Source organism: Mauremys reevesii, linkage group 1, assembly GCF_016161935.1.
Source record: "Mauremys reevesii isolate NIE-2019 linkage group 1, ASM1616193v1, whole genome shotgun sequence".
Classification (NCBI taxonomy): Eukaryota; Metazoa; Chordata; order Testudines; family Geoemydidae; genus Mauremys; species Mauremys reevesii.
The window spans coordinates 259,001,844-259,022,659 of NC_052623.1; the positions used below are offsets into that span (position 1 = coordinate 259,001,844).

A 20,816-nucleotide genomic window follows, 5' to 3' on the forward strand; every position below is an offset into this window, starting at 1 on the left:
TTAGAATGGAAAACAATATGGAGGAAATTGATTTTTTTAAAATAACGTACTCATTTTGTAAAGCATTCATCACGCATCTCCTACGCTTACAGCTACTATTGATATATTATTCTACATATTATATTTGAGACATTGTTTTTTCTATTTATTTTTATATGAACAGTATTGCCTTGTTCTTTGAAGAGACAAATGTACTGAACAGAGGTTGCCAAAACATATTGCTAATGAAACAAAGGAACTAAGTTTCATCCCAAGAATAATATTTCAGCTCTGGCAGCTAATCTGTGAACAGCACTGGAAACCCTGTAAAAATGTCTTGCTGAATTATGACATAGCTAAAATGCTAGTGCACACAATTCTGGAAAACCAACAGGATAAAATAGTGAACACTTACTTTAAAAAAAACTTCCCAGTAAAGATATTTTGATATCTACTAATTTAAATCTGGGGAGGAAAATAAAGCCAATAAACATAGCACTAGCAGACACTGAAGATCTATTTCAGTGGTCTGACAGCTAAAAGTTATACAATGATCACAGAATTCCACAATTTCAGATTTACAGCATTAAGTTCTTGTATGTATTCCGAGGATAACATAGCATGGTCAAGTGTGAATTCATTGTACTACTCTCAGAATGCACCAGTAATGCAAACTATTTCTAGCAACGGCCGTGCATACAAAGGTGTACCTTTAATTGCACTTTATTTGGTTTACCATTTCTCTATCCAATTCTCCAAGTTATTTTTAAAATTATATTTTTTCCAAGTGACCTATTAACCAATTCCCCCCCCCCCCCCAGCACAGTATTAAGAGACACATTTGGAAACATTTACCATTAACTAAAGTTTTGGAACTACCAAGACACACATTACATTTTCCCATTTAATCTCACTGTGTTTGTAGGTTATCACTCTTCCTCACCTACTCCAGGTTTGTTTTTACATTGCTTATCTAGATTGTAAAGCTCTTTGGGACAGGAACAGGGTCCTTTTCTACTTACCTGCCTGTAAAATGCATATACAAGTAATAAATGCATACAATATTTGAATTCAACAACAACAATAATGATAACAGGTGCTATACTGAAGGTATAAGAAATGGAAGTCTTCTGTTTATCAAAAGGACCACTTCAAAAGACAAGAGCCAGAATCATGCTTTGTCAATTCATGGCCTCTCTGAAATTACCAAAAAGGGAATCACTTGTACTTGTGGACATGACTAGCATAGGAAATGGAACATGAATGATGCTACCAATTCTTGTCATAACAGGCCACAGAACAGTTTGTACTGTTTTTTAATTTTGATTAACCATTGTGAATAGCATAGGAATCACTCATAGCTGCTGGACCGGGAAACATTTTATCTGAAACAAGAATGGCAACTAGGGTGGCAAAGTGCTAAATGTAATACAAATGTAATGAACGACCACAGTGCGTCTATCAACACGGTTCTCTACTAGTTGGGATATCTCACACATTTTGTGTATGTGAGAATGCCATCATCTTCCTGTGATTGGTTTACAGAGAATACAAGCTCTAACACATCAGTTAATGGCAATTCTCCCTGAGCACAAGTAGGAGAGGTTTATGGTTTTGTAGCAAAAAGTCCTGACGGGTACAATCAACTGCAAACACAAATAATAGAATTTAAATGTTTAACAACTTGGCTGTGCTAAAAAACAGGTAATTAGAAGTAAGATTGTATCATCTGTAATTTGCTGCAGGCACATAATTTGAAAAATTTGACCCTGGAATGTCTAATTCACATAGGTGACCAGATAGGTGCCTATATAAGACAAAGCCCCAAATATTGGGACATCTGGCCACCCTAAATCCGTATTGCGCAAATACTTACTGAAGGAGGAATCTCTCAAAAAGCATCACTTCAGAGCTCTGCCTCAAGGTATTTTTTTAACCTTGAAACTCTCAGACATCCATTCCGAAGCACCTTTTTTTGAAAGCTTCTTTTCAGTTATTCATGTCACCCTCCCCAATCTTTCTGTACTGGGTTTCATGCCGCCCGCATATATCACATGCTATAAAAAAACCCCTCAATTCATCTTCTCAACCATGCAATATGCAGTCTACAATATACTGTGCTTCAACATTATATCCTTCCTTCCCGCGAACAGTGCCTTGGATGTTTTAATGAATACTTTGGTATTTAAAACCATCTATTTCTTCACATTACATTTTTTCTTTTAAAGATTTTTAGAAACACAAACATTGTTAATGGAATCTCCTAGTATTTGGAAAAATATAACTTCCATAATTAAAAATTCTAATCCTTCTGCGCTTCTAAATACTACTGAAGAAGAATCACCTTGCCTACATTAAAAACGTCTATCACTTTTAACTATACCAGCATAGATAAAGAGATACAATCCTCCTAGTGTGGACACAGTTATACTGGTACAAGAATGCTTCATAGCAATATGGCTATTCATGTGTAAAAAGGAGTATAACTATACTGGTAAAGTTTGCAGTTTTGTTGTAGCCATCTTGGTCTCCAAGTATATGAGAAAGATAAGGTAGGTGAAGTACTATCTTTTATTGGACCAACTTCTGTTGGTGAAAGGGACAAGCTTTCAAGCTTCACAGAGCTCTTCTTCAGGTCTGGGTAAGGTAATCCAGGGTGTCTGAGATAAATACAAGTTAGGACCCATTGTTAAGCAGTAGGGGTTGATCATCAGAAACAAGCACCTCACAGACGAGGACACACCAACTCAAAGTGGCACCAGACCCTTCCAGAATAACAGAAAAAAACCTACAGACATATCTTCGTGGCTATGATGCTCAAATCACCCCCGCCCCCCTTTCAAGATTCATTGGGTCTTACACATGCCTATCCCAACATGGTGTACCTCATCCAGTGCATCACATATCACAACAAAAACTATGTGGGTGAAACCAAACAATCGATACGCTCTCAAATGAGCTCACACAGAAAAATTATAGCAGATAAAAACACCGTATCACCTCTGGGTGAACACTTATCACAAACCATATTTGACCTCAGAGTCCTTATCCTCAAAGGAAACCTGCACACAAACTTCAACAGATGAGCCTGGGAACGTAAATTTACAACTCTGCTAGACAGTAAAAAACACGGACTAAACAGAGACACTGGTTTTATGGCTCATTACAACAATTTGTAACACACCCTACGGCTTGCTAACCCTTAATAGCTCACTTAATTTAAAGTAGTCTGATACAGCATGTGTGAAGACCTCATGCTTAAGAATCTAACTCTACATTGCCCACTTAATCTTAAATGGTCGCCTATAGCTTGCGAGACTCCTTTACACCTAATAATCTCTCCCAACTTGTATTTAACTCAGATGCTCTGGTTACCTTCCCCAGACCTGAAGAACTCTGAAGATCAAAAGCTTGTCCCTTCCACCAACAAAAGTTGGTTCAATAAAAGATATTTCCTCACCTATCTTGTGTCTCTCATATACTAGTATAAGTCACCTTTACATACTATAACTGCATCCACACCATAGCTTTAATCAACAACAACAAAAAATCACACTTCTACCTGAAACAGTTATACAGATACAACTTTCAAGTGTAGACTAGGTCTATGAGAGTTTGATAAGATACGAAATACTCCGTATAGACACATTTCATGTCTCAAAATAGGCCACCACTACTTATACCTTTCAATTTACAGATAAAATGGAGGACCTCATTTTCTAGTGGTACTAGTGTCTTAATCTCACTGAAAAAGGAAGGAGGAAAAAAAATACATTTTTATATGAAGTTTGGATGATTTGCAGACCCAAGCCCTTTGTTACATTATTTCACTCCATTTGTATTTCTTCTTTTTATTTAATGCAATAAAAACTGACTGTAAATATATATAAAATTTAAAGAGCAGGGCCCGAGCAAAGTGGTGTCGTTGTTTGAGTGCTAATTTGGCTGTTCAGCGTCCTTTAGTGCTCAGTAAACTTTCCACAATTTTGTAGTCATAAACACTGTGTTTTGCTGAACAACAGACTGGGGAATTCCCTATACTACAACTATCTTGTGACACACTATCAAGAAAAACCCAAAGAAGATTCACTATCAGCAAAGGAATAGGATCATTTCCTTTGTCCATGGCCAGCACTGGGGGAAAAGGAGCAAAATGCTACTGGGAAGCTCTTCTGGGAATGAATTCTGTAAGTAGTTAAAGACCGATCACTTGCAACATTTAACATAGGCTCAGCAAAGCATTAGAAAATGTATTATAGGGATAATCTTCCACTGGCATCTGAGGGTTGGACTAGATGACCTTACAGGTCCTTTTCAGTTTCTATGATACTGTTGTGCTTACAGATACTTCCCTAAAAAAATAATGTTGCAGGCTCTCTAGACACCTGAAGCAAGACTTGAACAAAAAACTCAAGATTTTTGACTTTCTAGTGATTAAAATGGAAAGTACAATGGAAACAGCAAAGGAAAGGACAAACTGAGTATAGAGTCCAAATATTTCCAAAACAAAGTAGATACTACTTAAGCTGTTTCTGATCTGTGGGTCAAAGAGACTGCTTCTCTCATCTCTGCTTGAGACAATAGAAAACTGAGGATTTGGTGGATACAAGAGTACACTGAGGTTACAGATTCCCCTGTTGGGACACAGATTTATTAGACACTTTGATGAAATAGAAATGAATGTTGTCATTTCATTACAAATTAATAAAAAATGTTGAAGCTATTGTAATATGTTATATTGCAAGATTTCATGTAATCAGGCACTATCTCACTCTGAAATTTCAGGAAAAAATTATGAGCTGTTAAGCACTTTTCATATATGCTAGTGGTGAAAGTCACCTCACTGCAGAGATGACTTGCACAAAGACATCAAAATTGGGGTTAATTTAACCCTAAATTAGCAATCATCCTTTGAGTCTCTCAAGTGCCTTCATAGCTGATCATTGCCTACCTACTTCAATGTTAATCCTCTTGAGAAAGGAAGGGTGTCTTCCTTTGTTTATTATATAGCACAGACCTTTGCATGTTATCAGTGCTTAACAAATAAATAATAATACTATTTATCACTGTTAAGTTTATTTTTAAACACTTCCTCCAAACAAAAAAAACCCCAAACCCAACCCTATCAAAGTATTACCCTTCACACTACATGCCAAATCCCAAATTAATTTTCAACTCCTATTCGGGATTAAGTATTATTCCAATCAAACTCTGAATTAAATATTACCACAGCCAGGGTAAATGAAAGTTCACATAAGGTTTCACTTCTTGTTGTCCTTGATTCTGCAACTGAATCTACAATGGCAAGATAAGTGGCAGCCACTATTGATTTGTTCTTGTTCCTTTAGAAGTGCAGCCACTTTCTACTTCTCTCAACTTTCCCTTCTTTAAGTAATTGTGTTCAAAAAAGACTTTTACAGAGGAAACTGTTTGACTGAACATGAGGTGACAGTACGCTGAACATAACTATTAATAACGTACTAATGTCCATGGCAAGAGAAAGCAAGAGTTTAGTCACCAACAAGTAATTCAGACACACTGCCCTGTCCTTCTCAGTTTTGTTCAGTAAGTACAAAGAAAAAAGAGGATGCCATACTAGTTTTGTCTTTGTGCTAATGTGTCTTTTATGAAAATACAGCTTTAGGTAGTTTAGCATAAAAATACACTATCAAATTCCCAGCTGCGGCTCCAGGCACCATCACTCCAAGTGCGTGCGTGGGGCAGCAAGATGTGGGGGGCACCCTGCAGATCCCTGTGAGGGTGGCAGTCAGGCTGCCTTTGGCGGCATGCCTGTGGGAGGTCTGCCGGTCCCGCGGATTCGGGGGCAATTCGGCAGCGGGTACGCCAAAGCCGCAGGACCGGCGGACCTCCCACAAGCAAGCCGCCAAATCTGCAGGACCAGGGACCTCCTGCAGGCAAGCCGCTGAAGGCAGCCTGCCTGCCATGCTTGGGGCGGCAAAAAAGCTAGAGCCGCCCCTGAAATTCCTCATCATCCATGGCCTACCCCTCCATGGCTTTAGCTATAATACCCGAAGCTCTGATCTTGTTCAATCTCACAAGCTAAAGCCCCAGGCCCGCATCAGGACCTACTAAGCAGGGACCCCAGAGCCCATGTTGAGACCTGCTCACTTGCAGGGGGCAGCACACAGATGCAAGGGTTTGCTCTAGCAGATCCCACTGCAGGACTGGGGTAGACATATGGTTTGCTTTGCTTAATGCTTGGGTGAAAGAACTCCAAAAACCACTTTGGGCTTCTGGAGAAAGAGAGGTTTGTGATTCACCAGGCAGCACGCTTCTCTGTGAATCAGTACTGAGTCAAAGCAGAGTGGTTGTTTTGGGTGTTTTGTGTTTGTTTGTTTTTTTACATTTCCAAACCTTCCCCCACTTCTGGGAAACAAAGCAAGGCCAGACAATGCCTTGCCCCACATAAATTCATGGAGGGAAACGCTGCACATACCACATAAAAATGTATGGCTGAATACTCAGGCTACATTTACACTGCAAGTAGGGGTGTAATCTTCAGAACATGCAGACACACCCATGCCATCTTTAATCTAGGTAGTTGACTAAAAATAGCAATGAGGACACTGCTGCCCAGGCTTCATCATGCCTACCAATGCATGTATCTACCAGGGGGACCAGGTGGGATTATATAACCTGCACTAAAACTTGTGCCACCAGGGCATCACTGTTATTTTGAATTAACTAGCTAGATTAAAGATAGCACAGGTACATCTACAAAAGCTACACCTCAAACCCCTGGTTGCAATGTAGACAGAGCTTTAACCAATGGCATACTTGCATCAATATTGAGTGAGCTCAGTATATCAGCTCCAAAAACCAAAGATTCTCTACGTAGGAAGTTAAAGCAACAGCTCTGCTGGCACAGAGAACAGATATGACTAAAGTCTGATATATTCCACTCAGTAGGGCACACACACATATCTCTGTATACATACACACACAAAGCCATACAGAACTGCACAGCAACGAAAACAGACCCATTACACAGCCCAGGTTATAAGATTTCATTATATGCATATACTATGTTATTTGTGATAAGACAAACTGTACATGATTGGTGGGAGGGATAAGAGGTTTTAGCTGCCATTTTGGGAAGCTAAATCACTTGTAAAGTTAGAAAGTTAAGAGGACAGAATACTTGCTTTTTGTAATATACTTGCAAAACAGTTAATAAATTTGTAATAGCCCATGTCGAAGGAGCCTTAAGATAAGTATGGACTTCCAGGAATTAATGGGACAATTGGGCAATGGAACAGTTTGGCTTATGAGGCATTCGTAAGACACAGAGATGGTCCAGACAAAGTTAGAGAATTTCTTGCATCTAGAAGGAGTAATACAGCATCTTTCTCACAAGGAACAGAGGTAAGAAGATGGATTAAATGATGCAAGCAAGTTTCTTTCAACCTTGTCACCTAGGTTTCCCCAAAGGTTTCTCCTAGGGGCGTTATACAGCATTAGATAATACAACATGCAAAGGAAAAGCAATGGGAACCACTAAGATTTTTGGATTTATATTATTGTGTGATTCATAGCAATTCCACCTTTTTTTCCAGATTGCAGGAAGCCTCTGCCCTGGTACGTCTCACCTTCCCATCTAACGACACCATATATTTCCTAGACTGTTGCATTCACAAGTGCTCAGGTTACCTTAACTATTCCCAACACATCTTCCAATCCCCTTTTACCTTCTGTCGCTGCTGAATATTGCTCATGGTGTCTGGCTGAAACTCCAACTTGTCTGTTCGGCAGAGCTTCCAGTATAAAATAATAATGATAAGCAGCACCACAGCCACTGGGACTGCCACACCAACAATAATCCACAGATTGTTATTCTGAGACTCAGACGATGACTCTTTCACTTTATCCACAGCTGCAGAGTTAGAAGGAGGTAGGGGGGAGACAAGAATTTTATACAGTTATATATTTTTTTATCTGTTGACACTTCAGGGGATATTCATTTCTACACTCTCATCATTGTTAGTAAAGAACTACATTTTTAGGAAACTGACTGTGCAGTATAGGCAAGGTGATAAATTTATTACTTAATGTACATCTTGTCCAGGAAACACAAGTGTGGAGCAAATGATCAATTGTCTTAAAGCCTACTTTCAATTCTGGAGATCTGTGCTTAAGTTGCAAGTGAAAATGGGTTTCCATCATACCCTTTGACATGATTAGTCCTCTCTGTTCAGGAGGAGCCATAAATTGAGTTGACAAGGAACAGTGTGGGAGAACTTTTAGCATTCTTGCTTGTATCCTGACTTTGTAAAAGGGACACAGTCAATTTGAAATCCAGTCACCTACAAAAAAACAGGCTAAACAGTATTTTCACGTACAGTATTACACCTACCCCTGAGTTCTGCAATCACATTTTCCCAATTTATTTACTAAATGTTTTTCTTTCCAGTTATTATTTGCAAGTCCCTACTAACAAAAGAGGAAACTAATTATATAATGGGACACAAGGAAATTGACTATGCACGAAGTAAACAAACTGGAAATAGAGAAAAATAATTCTAGTCAATTTCATCTACAGTAATTGTAGATGCTACTTGAAACAATAGCAGGTAAAACATTTTCAGTCAGAATTGTAATTTTTAAAGGAACCCTTCAAACTAAAAGTATTATTTCTGTGTGAATTTATTCTTGTGTATTATTATTACAAGTAACAACTCCAGTTGGTATAACTGCAAGAGATTAGAGGAAAATAATTATCACAATTTTTCCCTTTTGTTTATTTTGCACATTGATACCACTTGGAGTATAGTCAGTTTCACTGTTTCTATCAATATATTAAGTTTTCCCTTTGGTTTCTGTGGGCTTTTGATAGCAACATGAGAGACAAATGCATAAAAATAACATATATACTTTTTATTTGTGATTTTTGATCTTCAAACTGTTTTTAATTAATTCTTTGGAACTGAAATTTCATTTAAATGATAAAATAAATGAGAACAAACTTAAAAACGCAGTTGTGCATGTACAGCTATTAGCATTTTCCCTGGGGCGGGAAAACACCACAGCAGCCCAGTACCATCGCGTTTAACTTCAGGAAGGGGGACTACACAAAAATGAGGAAGTTAGTGAAACAGAAATTAAAAGGTACAGTGTCAAAAGTGAAATCCCTGCAAACTGCATACAAACGTTTTAAAGACACCATAACAGAGGCTCAATTTAAATGTATACCCCAAATTAAAAAACATAGTAAGAGAATCAAAAAAATGCCCCCATGGCTAAAAAAACAAAGTAAAAGAAGGAGTGAAAGACAAAAAGGCATCCTTTAAAAAGCGGAAGTTAAATGCTAGTGAGGAAAATAGTAAGGAGCATAAAAGGCCAAAAAAGAATTTGAAGAACAGCTAGCCAAAGATTCAAAAAGTAATAGCAAATTTGTTTTTAAGTACATCAGAAGCAGGAAGCTTGCTAAGTGGGACCAGTGGTTGTCTGAGATGCTAAAGGAGCACTCAAGGATGATAAGGCCATTGCGGAGAAGCTAAATTAATTATTTGCATTGGTCTTCAAGGCTGAGGATGTGAGGTAGATTCCCAAACCTGAGCCATTCTTTTTAGGTGACAAATCTGAGGAACTGTCCCAGATTGAGGTGTCATTACAGGAAGTTTTGGAACAAACTGATAAACTAAAAAGTAATAAGTCACCAGGACCAGAAGGTATTCACCCAAGAGTTCTGAAGGAACTCAATGTGAAATTGCAGAACTACTAACTGTAGTTTGTAACCTATCATTTAAATCAGTTTCTGTACCAAATGACTGGACGATAGCTAACGTGACGCCAATTTTTAAAAAGGGCTCCAGAGGTGATCCCAGCAATTACAGGCCGGTAAACCTGACTTCAGTACAGGACAAACTGGTTGCAACTACAGTAAAGAACAAATTTGTTGGGGAAGAGTCAACATGTTTTTTGTAAAGGGAAATCATGACTCGCCAATCTACTAAAATTCTTCAAGGAGGTCCACATGCTTGTTGACAAGAGGGATCCAGTGGATATAGTGTAGTTAGATTTTCAGAAAGCCTTTGACAAGGTCCCTCACCAAAGGCTCTTAAGGAAAGTAAGCTGTCATGGGATAAGAGGAAAGATCCTCATCTATATACTGCAAAGTCTTGTGTTCCGATAGGAGTACTGATGGCAAACAACTAGTTTTAAATGGAGTTTGGTAGATTTATGAACTGGATTATGAGACGTGGTTGCCTGCGATAGGAGGTGACTGGACTGAATGATCCAGGAGACCCCTTCCAGTCCTGTGTCCTATGTTTCTATGTGTTGCCTACACTGAAAAAAATATAAATTATGGATTTAAATCTAATCAGAGATATTATATTGTTTATATTACAAATGTTATAGATTTTAAGCCTTTCCCTCTTACCAGGGTGTACAGTTTAGAGTAATTCTTATGTATGGCACCTTAGCTTCATTTGGCTGTAAATATTTTCCATTTCACTTTCCCATCTCACAACTCTCATTGAGTTGTTGTGCTAGGGATCTCCTATACTAATGCTCATGCACATCTAGTTAATGAAACCTTATTAACGGGTGACGACAAGGTCAAACTGCAGACATATCACTAGTAGATCAGTAAAGAAAAATGAGATCTATGACATTCAATCAAGGAAAAGAAGCCACAAGTTATGCCTCTCAGCTGATATGATCCAAACAACCCCTTCCCACAGTAACTGCATCTTTCATTCACAAACAAGAAGTGGCTTTTTTTCTTTTGTGTTTGGGGGGGGGGGTTTGTAAAAAGAGTAATGTTTAAATTGCATAGGCTTGCATATTTCACATAGATGGAATATTCCATCCCATAAATATACTTGTTTGCAAAATCACAGGTGAGATCCTCACCCCTGCTCCAGCTCCTTCATGGTGCTTAAAGGGGCTGGAGCAGCACAAAGGGCCTCTGAAGTCCCATTTCTGGCTGGTGGACGATTCTTTCAGAGCAGGCACCGCACAGACAGTTCTAATGCATTACAGAGATGATATAATACATATTACAGTTCACTTGGAGAAGTCCCCAGATTTCTATAACTAGGGTCATGTTTCCCCTTTCTCTTCAGTGGTACAGTGATGCAGAGTTGGTGGGACTTACGTTGTGCAACTGCGCCTTGAATGCGGTATCCAAGAATGATGGCGGCTCTCTGGATATCAACTCTGTTAATCAGATCTGAAGACTTTAGAGCGCTGAGCCTCTCTCCAGTTTGATCCTCCACAAAATAGATCAGTTCTACAGGGTTATCAGCACCCGCTAGCTGTGACACGTTGACAATCTGAAGAGATACAGGAATGTTTTAAACTTCAAATAAAAATATTTTTTCCTCCGAGATCCTCCCATATTTAATCTTTTAACCCTTTCCTCGCACACTACTATGCTTAAGGGTTTGCACTCGAAAAGGAAGGCAATGAGAACAGCTTTACCTAGAGAGAATCAGTGCTTCTCTTTGAACTGCCATTGTCACTAACCCCTGATGACGCAAGAGCAAAAAGCCCCAAATTAGATCATGGTGAGAAAACGTGTTGCCACTAAGGTGAAATCTTAATATCCATCAGACCAGGCACACCAGAAAACATGGTACTCCACTAAATGCTCACTGTGAAACCTGGAAATTGACAGTAGCCAGAGACACCCAGCAGAAAGACATGTGTTGTATAAACAACTCCAAGATTGTGAGAGTACTAAAGAGACAATATAATACCTAATTCTACACTATTTCTATGCATGCAAATATCCCTGATTTTAGCAGCGCTCCAGTTAATACTGAGCAAGCATGGACATCATAAACTGATTGTTAGGTGTTTATCATTAATCCATAATAATTTACTCCCAAAGTACAATGCAAGACATCACCGCATAAGTAATAATACTGGAATAATAATCACAATTAATTATTAAGAGAAAACGCCATCAATTCCAGTGGATGATTACATCAATGCAATGTTAAATCAGTGCCTTAATTACACAAACCAACATTCAAGTGCTGCAGGAAAGGCAGAAATCTACAGAAATGACTGTCTGGTGACTGAGGTGGCAATTATTTACGATGAACTAATCCTTTGCACAACACAACAGTTCAAGCACAAATCTGACGTTCTTGGCTTGAACAACTTTGGTCTCACTATAACATAGATTTCTGGGCGTGGGAATGGGAGTAGGAATGACTTCTAGTGATTCAGATTTGTGCCAAACAAAAAAGTTAATTCCCAACTAAATTTTACAATGCAGTTGGAGTGTGATGTCAGGAATTTGTAATACTCTAAGGGTCCGTGGCTTTGATTTCACTTACGGTTTGATTTCACTTGCCCTTCCCAAAACACCTATTTTGGCTTCACTTTATTGTTTTTGACTTCATTTACCTGATTTAGACCCAAATTGTGTGGATGTTACCCATATGCATAGGCAGGCTTTCTATTTGCCTCAAATGAATCATTTTGCTTGTTCACATCTAGAGTACCGAACCTTCCTAAAGGAAGCCAAGAATTTACACAACACATTAAGAAGCCATTCCTTCAGTGCAGCTTTAATGCCATTAATCAAAAATATGTGTTCTCTGAGGCAGCCCTGTAGATACCTTCTAATCAATGAACATTTAAATTGTAGATGAGAACCTCAATACTCTGTTCTTGCAAAATTAAATCTAATAAATTTTAACCACCTTTAGATTAACCATTTATATGGTGCATTCAGTTTAAAAGTAGGTGAAATAAATGCTGGGAATGATTCTATGGCAGGCTGAACCAAAGTTATGCGATATGGAAAGAATCATAACAGTAGGGCATTAGTATTGTTCTCTCACAGAATTATCTTTTAATGAGAAATTCACCCAACCATTTGTGCACGTTTACAGTTAAACACACGCATCAGTGTTTGCAAGAAAAGCCAACTACTCTCCTCTCCCCAGTTTTCAACACTCAAATTGTTTTAAGGAATGCAGTGCAACATTCCAGTTCACACTAGTTGTATCAGCTGTAACACTCCATCTCAGAACATCAAGTTTAAGATGAAATCATTGACAGATCCTTTATTGTAACAGTGCTACTGGGCTCTGATGCAATTATATCATGAATATACACTTTAGATTTCATGCTCTAACACACAAACAAGACAGATTTCTTTTCAGTAAAAAGACTGGAAAAAGAAACCCATAAAAAATATACCCCTCCCATTGTCCCTCGGCCCTTCTGCCAGCTGAGGAGCAGCCTATAACTCAGTGGTTCTCAACCTATTGACCATTGTGGGCCGCATATGCAGTTCTCTATGTGTTATGTGGGCTGCATCCACACAATATACAATACCATTGCCCATGATATATAATACGGGGGGGGGGGTGATTAACCTGGAAAAAGCATGTATGGGGGAAGGGGGCTCTTCAATAATTCCAGCTGAAATAAATGTTCATGCACTTGGTAAGGCAGCGCTTCAAGCGCACCCCTTTGTGATCCAACTCCACTTTTAATTCTTTTTTGCCAGGACTGTGACCACTCGCGACTCTGCCTACTTTAAGTCTTGCCTGAGCTGGGCCCACGAAACAGCTGCAGGGTCAGCATTATATCCTCCTCCGGGTCGCCGCGCTGCAGTGACTCTGGAGGGGGTGCAGCTGGGACAGAGGGGGTTGTTCCAAGTCCAGCTCAGTGCAGTAGGCAGCAGGAGCCCCATGTGGGGCTCAACACCGGGATGCTGTGGAGGGCACTAGAGCCCTGTAGCAGAGATTGCACAGGAGGGAGAGAGGGTCCTCCCCACCTGGCCTGCTGTGGCTGCCCAATCGGAAACATGTCTCTCCAGACAGTCAGCAGCAGGGGTGATCTGACCCACCGAGCCATGGGGCACCTGAGCTGGGAAGTCACCCACAGGACAAATTTCCACCCCGCACCAGCTGTTGCTTGCAAATAATGGTACAAATTTTAATATAATGATTTACAAGACAGCCTGCTGCCCTGGCTGTGAGCTCCAGGTCCGGACATGGTCAGCTGTGGGTGGCCAGGCAGGCGCTGTCTACTGCAGGCTGCCCAGGGCTCGCTGCAACCCGGAACATGCTCATCCTCTTATGGCTCTTCTTTGAACCCTCTCCAATTTATCAGCATTGTTCTTGAACTGTGAGCAACTGAACTGGACACACTATCCCAGTAACAGTCGCACCAGCGCCAAATATAGGATAAAATAACCACTCTACTCATCAAACTTACATTAGGACAGCGGTTCTCAACCCACAGCTCGCATGCAGCCCAATCAGCACACAGCTGCGGCCCAGCTCAGCTGTGTGCTAAAGGCCGCAGGCTCTGAGCTCCCAGCTGCCCTGCCACGTGGGGGGCTCTGGGCTGCTAGTGGCTGCCCAGCCCCGCCCGGCGGGCTACAGGCTGCTACCAGGGTCCAGGCCACTGCCTGACCCCACATAGCAGGGTCTGGGTCCCTGCCCCCTGTCCAGCTCTCTGCTTCTGGCCCCACCCTGTGGAGGGGGCTCTGAGTGGAGGCGCTGGGTATAGGGATTTGGTGTGGGGGGCACTGTGGTTCTCAACCTGTGGCCCAAGTAACACTTTGTGGGCTGCATAGGTGGCCCACAATGATAAATAGGTTGAGAACCAATGCACTAGGAGCTCATGTTCAGCTAGATTATCCACCACGACCCCAGATCTTCCCAGGATAGAGATGGCCATCCCTAAGTATGGCCTACATTCTTTGTTCCCAGATGTATGCATTTAAGTTTAGCCATAAACACATATTGGTTGCTTATGCCCAGTTTAGCAAGCAATCTAATTTGCTCTGAATCAGTGACCTGTCCTCTTCATTATACACCACGCCCCCAAATTTTGGGTCATCTGCACACTTTATCAAGTCAACATCTGTAAAATGGGTTAATTAACACCCACTTCTGCAAAACTCTGGATTTCTCTACACTTACATAGCAGTTTACATCTAAAGTATTATTTTAGATATATTTCATAGTACAAGCCATAGACGTGTGTGTGTGTGTGTGTGCGCGCGCGCGGAGTAGATCTCATACTATTTTCCCAGTGAGGTCTTCTGTACATTTTCAAATTATTTTTGTTTTATAATTTGTAGAGGTCTGTTCTTTAAGGTGCCTAAAGACAGCACAAATGCATAGAAATCCAGTTTTTCAGACAAATGGAGATGTCTTCCATGTGTTAAGAAGCAAGAGACAGCATTTTATATCTATGCTTTGAGGGTGGAGAAGGGAGAGGAAGCATATGAAAAAAGCAAGAATTTCAATCATTAAAATAAAAAAAAACCTCGTCAGTGCAATTCACTCTGTTTCTGCTGCCATAAATCACATCTTTTCGGTTAATATTAGACATGTGCTTTAACCTTTCCAGACTAAAAGCTTAACTGTGTTCCAGTGTCAGTAAAAATTAATGTAAAAAAAATGTTTCCGAAGGAGAACCATAGGTCAGTGAATAGTGTTGCCTTGGTAACCAATTCCAGTATATAAATTACAGTAGGAAAATCTAGGTAGTGGAGGAACTCAGAAAGCATTTGCGCTGTGTCAGCAAGCCAAAAGAGCTATAATCAGTTGCCAATTTGTTAGTAAACAGCAGGATTACGTCTCTTTTTGAAATATGTACATCCCACAGGAAAAAAGAACAAAGAGATTCTGCTTTATCAAAAATAGGATTTAAACATCAATGCAATTAAGTCCAGGGGCTGGATTATTTACAGACATTACTGCATGAACCATATGTTAAATGAGCAACACACACCAAGTCTACCTTAGGTTTGAGTAAGTTGTTGCATGAACCTGCAGAGCCAGGAAATACACTGGTGCAGCTTAAATGATGGCAGCTGTGTCCTTAAGTAATCTTGCTGGGTCTACATGTCGCAGTATCTGTGACTAATATCAAGTATTCATCCAATTTGACATTTAGGCCCTGATTCTGCAATTGTCATGTTGGGAGGGACTAGTAAATAAATCTGTATGAGGAGCCAGCTACAAGGTCTGTTCCTGTAGCAGCTACCCCAGCCAGCAAACCACCCTTATTTTGCCAGCTGGAAATCTGGTTTGCCACAACTGAATGAGTTTGTCCAACACCACTCCAAACACCACTGCCAGGAACACCTCCATGTGCTGGATGGGTCCCTCAGGCTCTCTGCTGCCAGTACAGGTCTGGTGAACTACCTCTGGTTCATCAAACCAAGCCTTGTCTACACTGCACGGGCAATTCGACCTAAGTTACGCAACTCCAGCTACGTGAATAATGTAGATGGAGTCACGGTAGCTTAGGTCAACTTACTGCGGTGTCTACACTGCCCTGTGTCGAAGGGAGATGCTCTCTGGTCGACTTACCTTACACTTCTCGTTCCGGTGGAGTACCGGAGTCGACAAGAGAGCGATCTGCAGTCGATTTTGCGGGTCTTCACTAGACCGGCTAAATCAACCCCAGTGCATCGATCGCAGCAGCTTCGATCCTCGGTAAGTGTAGACATGCCCCCATACAGCAAACTAATAGGTGGTTCACCAGCTAGGACAGCTGCTGGAGTAGCAAAAGTTAACAAAAGGATTCCAACAAAAAGGTCAGACAGTGGAAATTCTTAAAAAGTTTCCATTTAAAAATAAAAAAAAATCCCAAATAATCTGAGAGTAAAGATTGAGGTTATGTGCTGTCAATTTGGGAAGGGTACAGTGATCATACAAAAGACGACACTGCTCTCAGTGAAAAACTGAACCCACCTTTGATATCAAGGTTGCTATATAATACAGTGAAACCCCACTATAATGCAATGTTTGGGGTCCAAAAAATTCCATTGTGATAAATGCGGGGTCGCGGTATAGTGGGGTTTCAAGCCGGTCAGTTTAAGTCAGTGGTCCCAAAGGCGGTGCATTGATGTGCGCTGCCTGGTGCCTAGTGCCCAGCAGGGGAGAGAAGCCGCGGCCCCGCGCTTGCCGGGGACAGAGAACTCCGAGGCTGCAGGCGCCAGTGCTCTCTGTCCCCGGCAGGCGTGGGGCCGCGGCTTCTCTCCAGCTTCAAGAGGAGCCACAGCCCTGCGCCTGCCGGGGACAGAGAACTCCAGGGCTGCAGGCGCCGGTGCTCACTGTCCCCGGCAGGCATGGGGCCACGGCTTCTTTCCAAGCCGGAGAGAAGCTCCGGCCCTGCGCCTGCCGGGGACAGTGAGCACTGGCGCCCGCAGCATCGGAGTTCTCTGTCCCCGGCAGGCACGGGGCCACAGCTTCTCTCCCCTGATGGGCACTAGGCGGGGGCACATCAATGTCCCGGCGGGCATCATGGCGTTGGGGACCACTGATAGTAGGCCTTAAAGGGGAGCCAACTTATGATCACGTTATATATGATTTCGTGTTATTGCGAGGTTTGACTGTAATTATTTTCTCATACAAATTCTTAGATAACTAAATATTAGCCATGTGAGCTATTTAATTTCTGTAGTTTCCCTTTAACTGAGAACCTCACTGCTTTTGTCACTTTGTGCCACAACCTTAATTGCCATTCTTTTCTAGGATTCACCTTTTTGTTCTCTACAGCATTCAAAAGAAATATTGATAATTTCAATCTAAAATAAACTACGTATTCTTTTAATATGAGCTTCTGGTGTTTTTTTTTTTTAAACAGTACTTAACAGCCTCATTCCTCATAAAAATGTATGAGAGCTGACAAGACAGACTACTCATAAAAATGTCAAGTGTCTCTAAGTGTGCATGATGTAATATAACCTACAGAGCATGCCTTGCGTTTGCAAGAAGCAGCTATAAAAAGTGAAATTATCTGTGAAACATTTGCATATAAACATAGATGGGATTGTGTTGTATATACTAAGCCGCTGTAAGGCTGTAAACCCTGTGTGTAGCTATGGCTTTAGGTGTCTATCTAACAGAGAGTGCCACCATATGAGCAATGCAGATGAGAGAAACGGAAAAGAAAAGATGAGCATTTGGGTACTGTCAGTCCAAATTTCTTATTTTTATGAAAGGTTCGAAAGTGTTTAGATTTAAATAAGTGATTTTACCCAGTTATGTTTTCCAATAAATATATTTATTAAGAAAAAATGCCCCACCCCCAATGGTGCCAGTTCTACTTTCACAGCATAGGAAAGGAAAACAATTATTGTGATAGCATTTATCAACAATTGCCTCATTTTCAGCACAAGATCTTCCATTTCCACAGCACTCAGTGGTGTCGTGTTTTAATATAAAGTGCCTTTCACCTCAGGAAACTTCAGTTCTAAACTGGCTTGTCACAAGTGAAATGAATGTGTGGTCTCAGTTTAGTCTCCAGTGGACAAATGTTCTCCTGACTAAAATAACGCCTAGTTTGGTACAACTGGCCGTCTGCGCCCTTATTTCACTCCATTGTGGGTTGGTATTATAAAAGAGCTATCAGGACAATGCACAACATTATGCAACACATGCTGCTATCCTACGGTGTAAGAGAAAGGTTGAAAATAAAGAACACACACTTCTCCAAAGCAGTTCACAGTCTCGTCCAGCGAAACCTGCAGAATGTGCTGCAGCAAAATTAAAAGGTTTATTGCGGTTGAGAATTGATTGCTATGCCTCATATCCTCAGCTGAAGCGGGAGAGGTGATGTGCAGCCAATGGACCACCGGAATGCCACAACACTCCAGCCACTTGCCGTGGTCTCAGGCATGTGTCACACTACGTCAGGGCTGGGCATGATGGCACAGGACCAGCTCTGCATCACCTGGAGTCCCTTACACCAAAACAATCCTCATGTAATGGTGCAGAGTAGCTTTAATGGGGTCAGGAATCTGGGCTCACACCTACATTTCTTTTACCTCACCTTCAATAATTACCGGCCAAACCTATAGCACCACTATACACACTAAAACTCTGCAGCTCTAGGAGATCCTGTTAGTGAGTGGCTGCAAGAGGCAGGGTAAGGAGCATGTGCAGTAGGTTCTATATTCTGAAAACTGAGAGAATAACAATTCTTATGAAAAGATGGTTACTCCCTGAATAAAACAGCTGCTGATCCCCCCAAAGTCAAGGTTACCCTATTACTACATTAACTACCTATTTGCAAAGGGCAGCCCAACTCAAAAGAACGTCATCATGTTTGGTGGGAACACTGCAAAGTTTCACAGTCTAATATGTGGTTCTCAGGGCTGGCGCGGGAACAACACAAGTCCTGCTTAAATGACAAGTCACATTATTTAAATAGTGCACTGTACTAGATACTCTTTTTGCCTACAGAAGAAAAAATACTGCAGGTCAGGAGAGAAATGTTTATGTTCATGTTTACACTCAGTTACACGCAGGCTAAAAGTATGTGCTCCAGAATTCTCAATCACATAGCGCAGAGACTATACAACTCCATGCTCACTCTAGGATTGTAAAACCAAATTTGGGTGAAGACACATGAAGGGTTATGTTTGTGGGGGCATAAGATTCTTCCCTGTGTGTCTTCTAAATGGATACTGGCAAACAACAGAGTGTAAAAAAGAAAAATTACGAAAGTGTGGTCACTTTCTGACAGTTAATAACTTGATCCAGGAGATAAAGTAGGTAATTGTCAGCCAAAACACACAAGGGACTACAGGTATCAGATCACAGGTGTCACTTATGTGCCAAAAGGGCTGTTGGAAGCATTATATATAAAGTATACGAAACTTCACTGTGAAGAGGACAGGGTTGCTACATACCCTGCATACCTAACACTAGCCCACAAAAGCAAGGATATGAGAAGTTAAGCCACTTGGCAATATATACCCTTCTCCTCCTTCACCTACAGGCATATGTCTTAGCATTATCACAACTACCATACACCACAACCTGAACTCTTCCCCCTTCAACCTTCTATTCTCCATACACCCATTCACCAAACTACCCTCACATAACACAGTTAGCTATGGCGGTTTGGTGTAGTGCTGTGTTGTGCTGGGAGGGTATGGTGTAGTTTGGTAAAAAGGAGTGATGAAAGGCTGGTATCCTTAGGGAACTAAGCAAAGGGTGTGGCGTGCAGTGGGAGGTTGTACTGCCTCACCACTGGGGGAATCCTCAGCTGCTGCCCAGTTAAGGAAGCTCGATAGCTACTTTGTACCAATGAAGCAATAAAAAGGAACAGTTATTGGTAACTAGGGCCATGTCTGCAATACAGCTCCTGCAGCTGTGCTGCTGCAATGCCTTAGTGCAGATGCTTTCTACATCAGTGGAGAGGTTTTTCCATCAATGTAGATAACCCACCTCTCCAAGAGGTGGTAGCTAGGTCAACGCAAGAATTCTTCCATTGACCTAGCTACATCTACACAAGGGTCAGGTCAACTTAACTTACAGCACGGAGGGCACAACATTTTCCACAGCCCTAAGCACAGGTGCTGGACCTAGGGGCGCTGCTGTTGCACCTCGTGGCTTGAAGTGATTTCCTTCATATACAGGGTTTACAGCTTGATTCAATGGCTCTCAGCACCCCCACTATACAAATTATTCCAGTGCCGCTGGCCCTAAGCAAGGTAGCTAGGCTGATCTAATTTTTAAGTGTAGACCAGGCTTAAGACCTGGCACACAGAATATAGCAGAAATACAGCCACCTCTGGGAGTAAAGCTCTGTGTTCTCTCCCAGTGAAATACAATGCTATAGCTAGAAAGAAATCTCTCTTAAAACCTGTGCATGTAAACAACACAGAACTGGCAGTTAATTACAGTAAAGGATAAAAGAGTCACTTTTTACATGCAGCCTAGCTGTATGTATTTTCAATATGATCTCATCTTTGCGGGTAAGACGTGAGGTTTATTTTATATCAAGAGACAGAGGGATAAACATGTGCAGTGGGGAGAATGAAAAATCTGAAACAGGGCACCTTATTCACAGTGAATCACGGCGGTGCA

General features: G+C 41.1%; 1 protein-coding gene and 1 long non-coding RNA gene across 7 annotated transcripts in view; one reads left to right on the top strand and one right to left on the bottom strand.

Annotated features, from left to right (window-relative positions):
* Positions 1-11,147, top strand: part of LOC120395272 — a 35,382-nt gene extending 24,235 nt beyond the window's left edge. The window contains exons 4-5 of the long non-coding RNA XR_005592551.1: positions 8,411-8,570; positions 11,070-11,147. This is a non-coding gene — a long non-coding RNA (uncharacterized LOC120395272). The remainder of the gene's footprint in view (positions 1-8,410; positions 8,571-11,069) is intronic.
* KIAA1549 (KIAA1549 ortholog) overlaps positions 1-20,816 on the bottom strand; it is a 217,881-nt gene that overhangs the window by 44,274 nt on the left and 152,791 nt on the right. For all 6 annotated transcript variants that reach the window (XM_039519516.1, XM_039519514.1, XM_039519513.1 and 3 more), the window contains exons 9-10: positions 11,102-11,279; positions 7,689-7,873 (exon numbers count right to left, since the gene is read on the bottom strand). In XM_039519516.1, the coding sequence (XP_039375450.1) occupies positions 7,689-7,873; positions 11,102-11,279 (363 nt within the window). The remainder of the gene's footprint in view (positions 1-7,688; positions 7,874-11,101; positions 11,280-20,816) is intronic.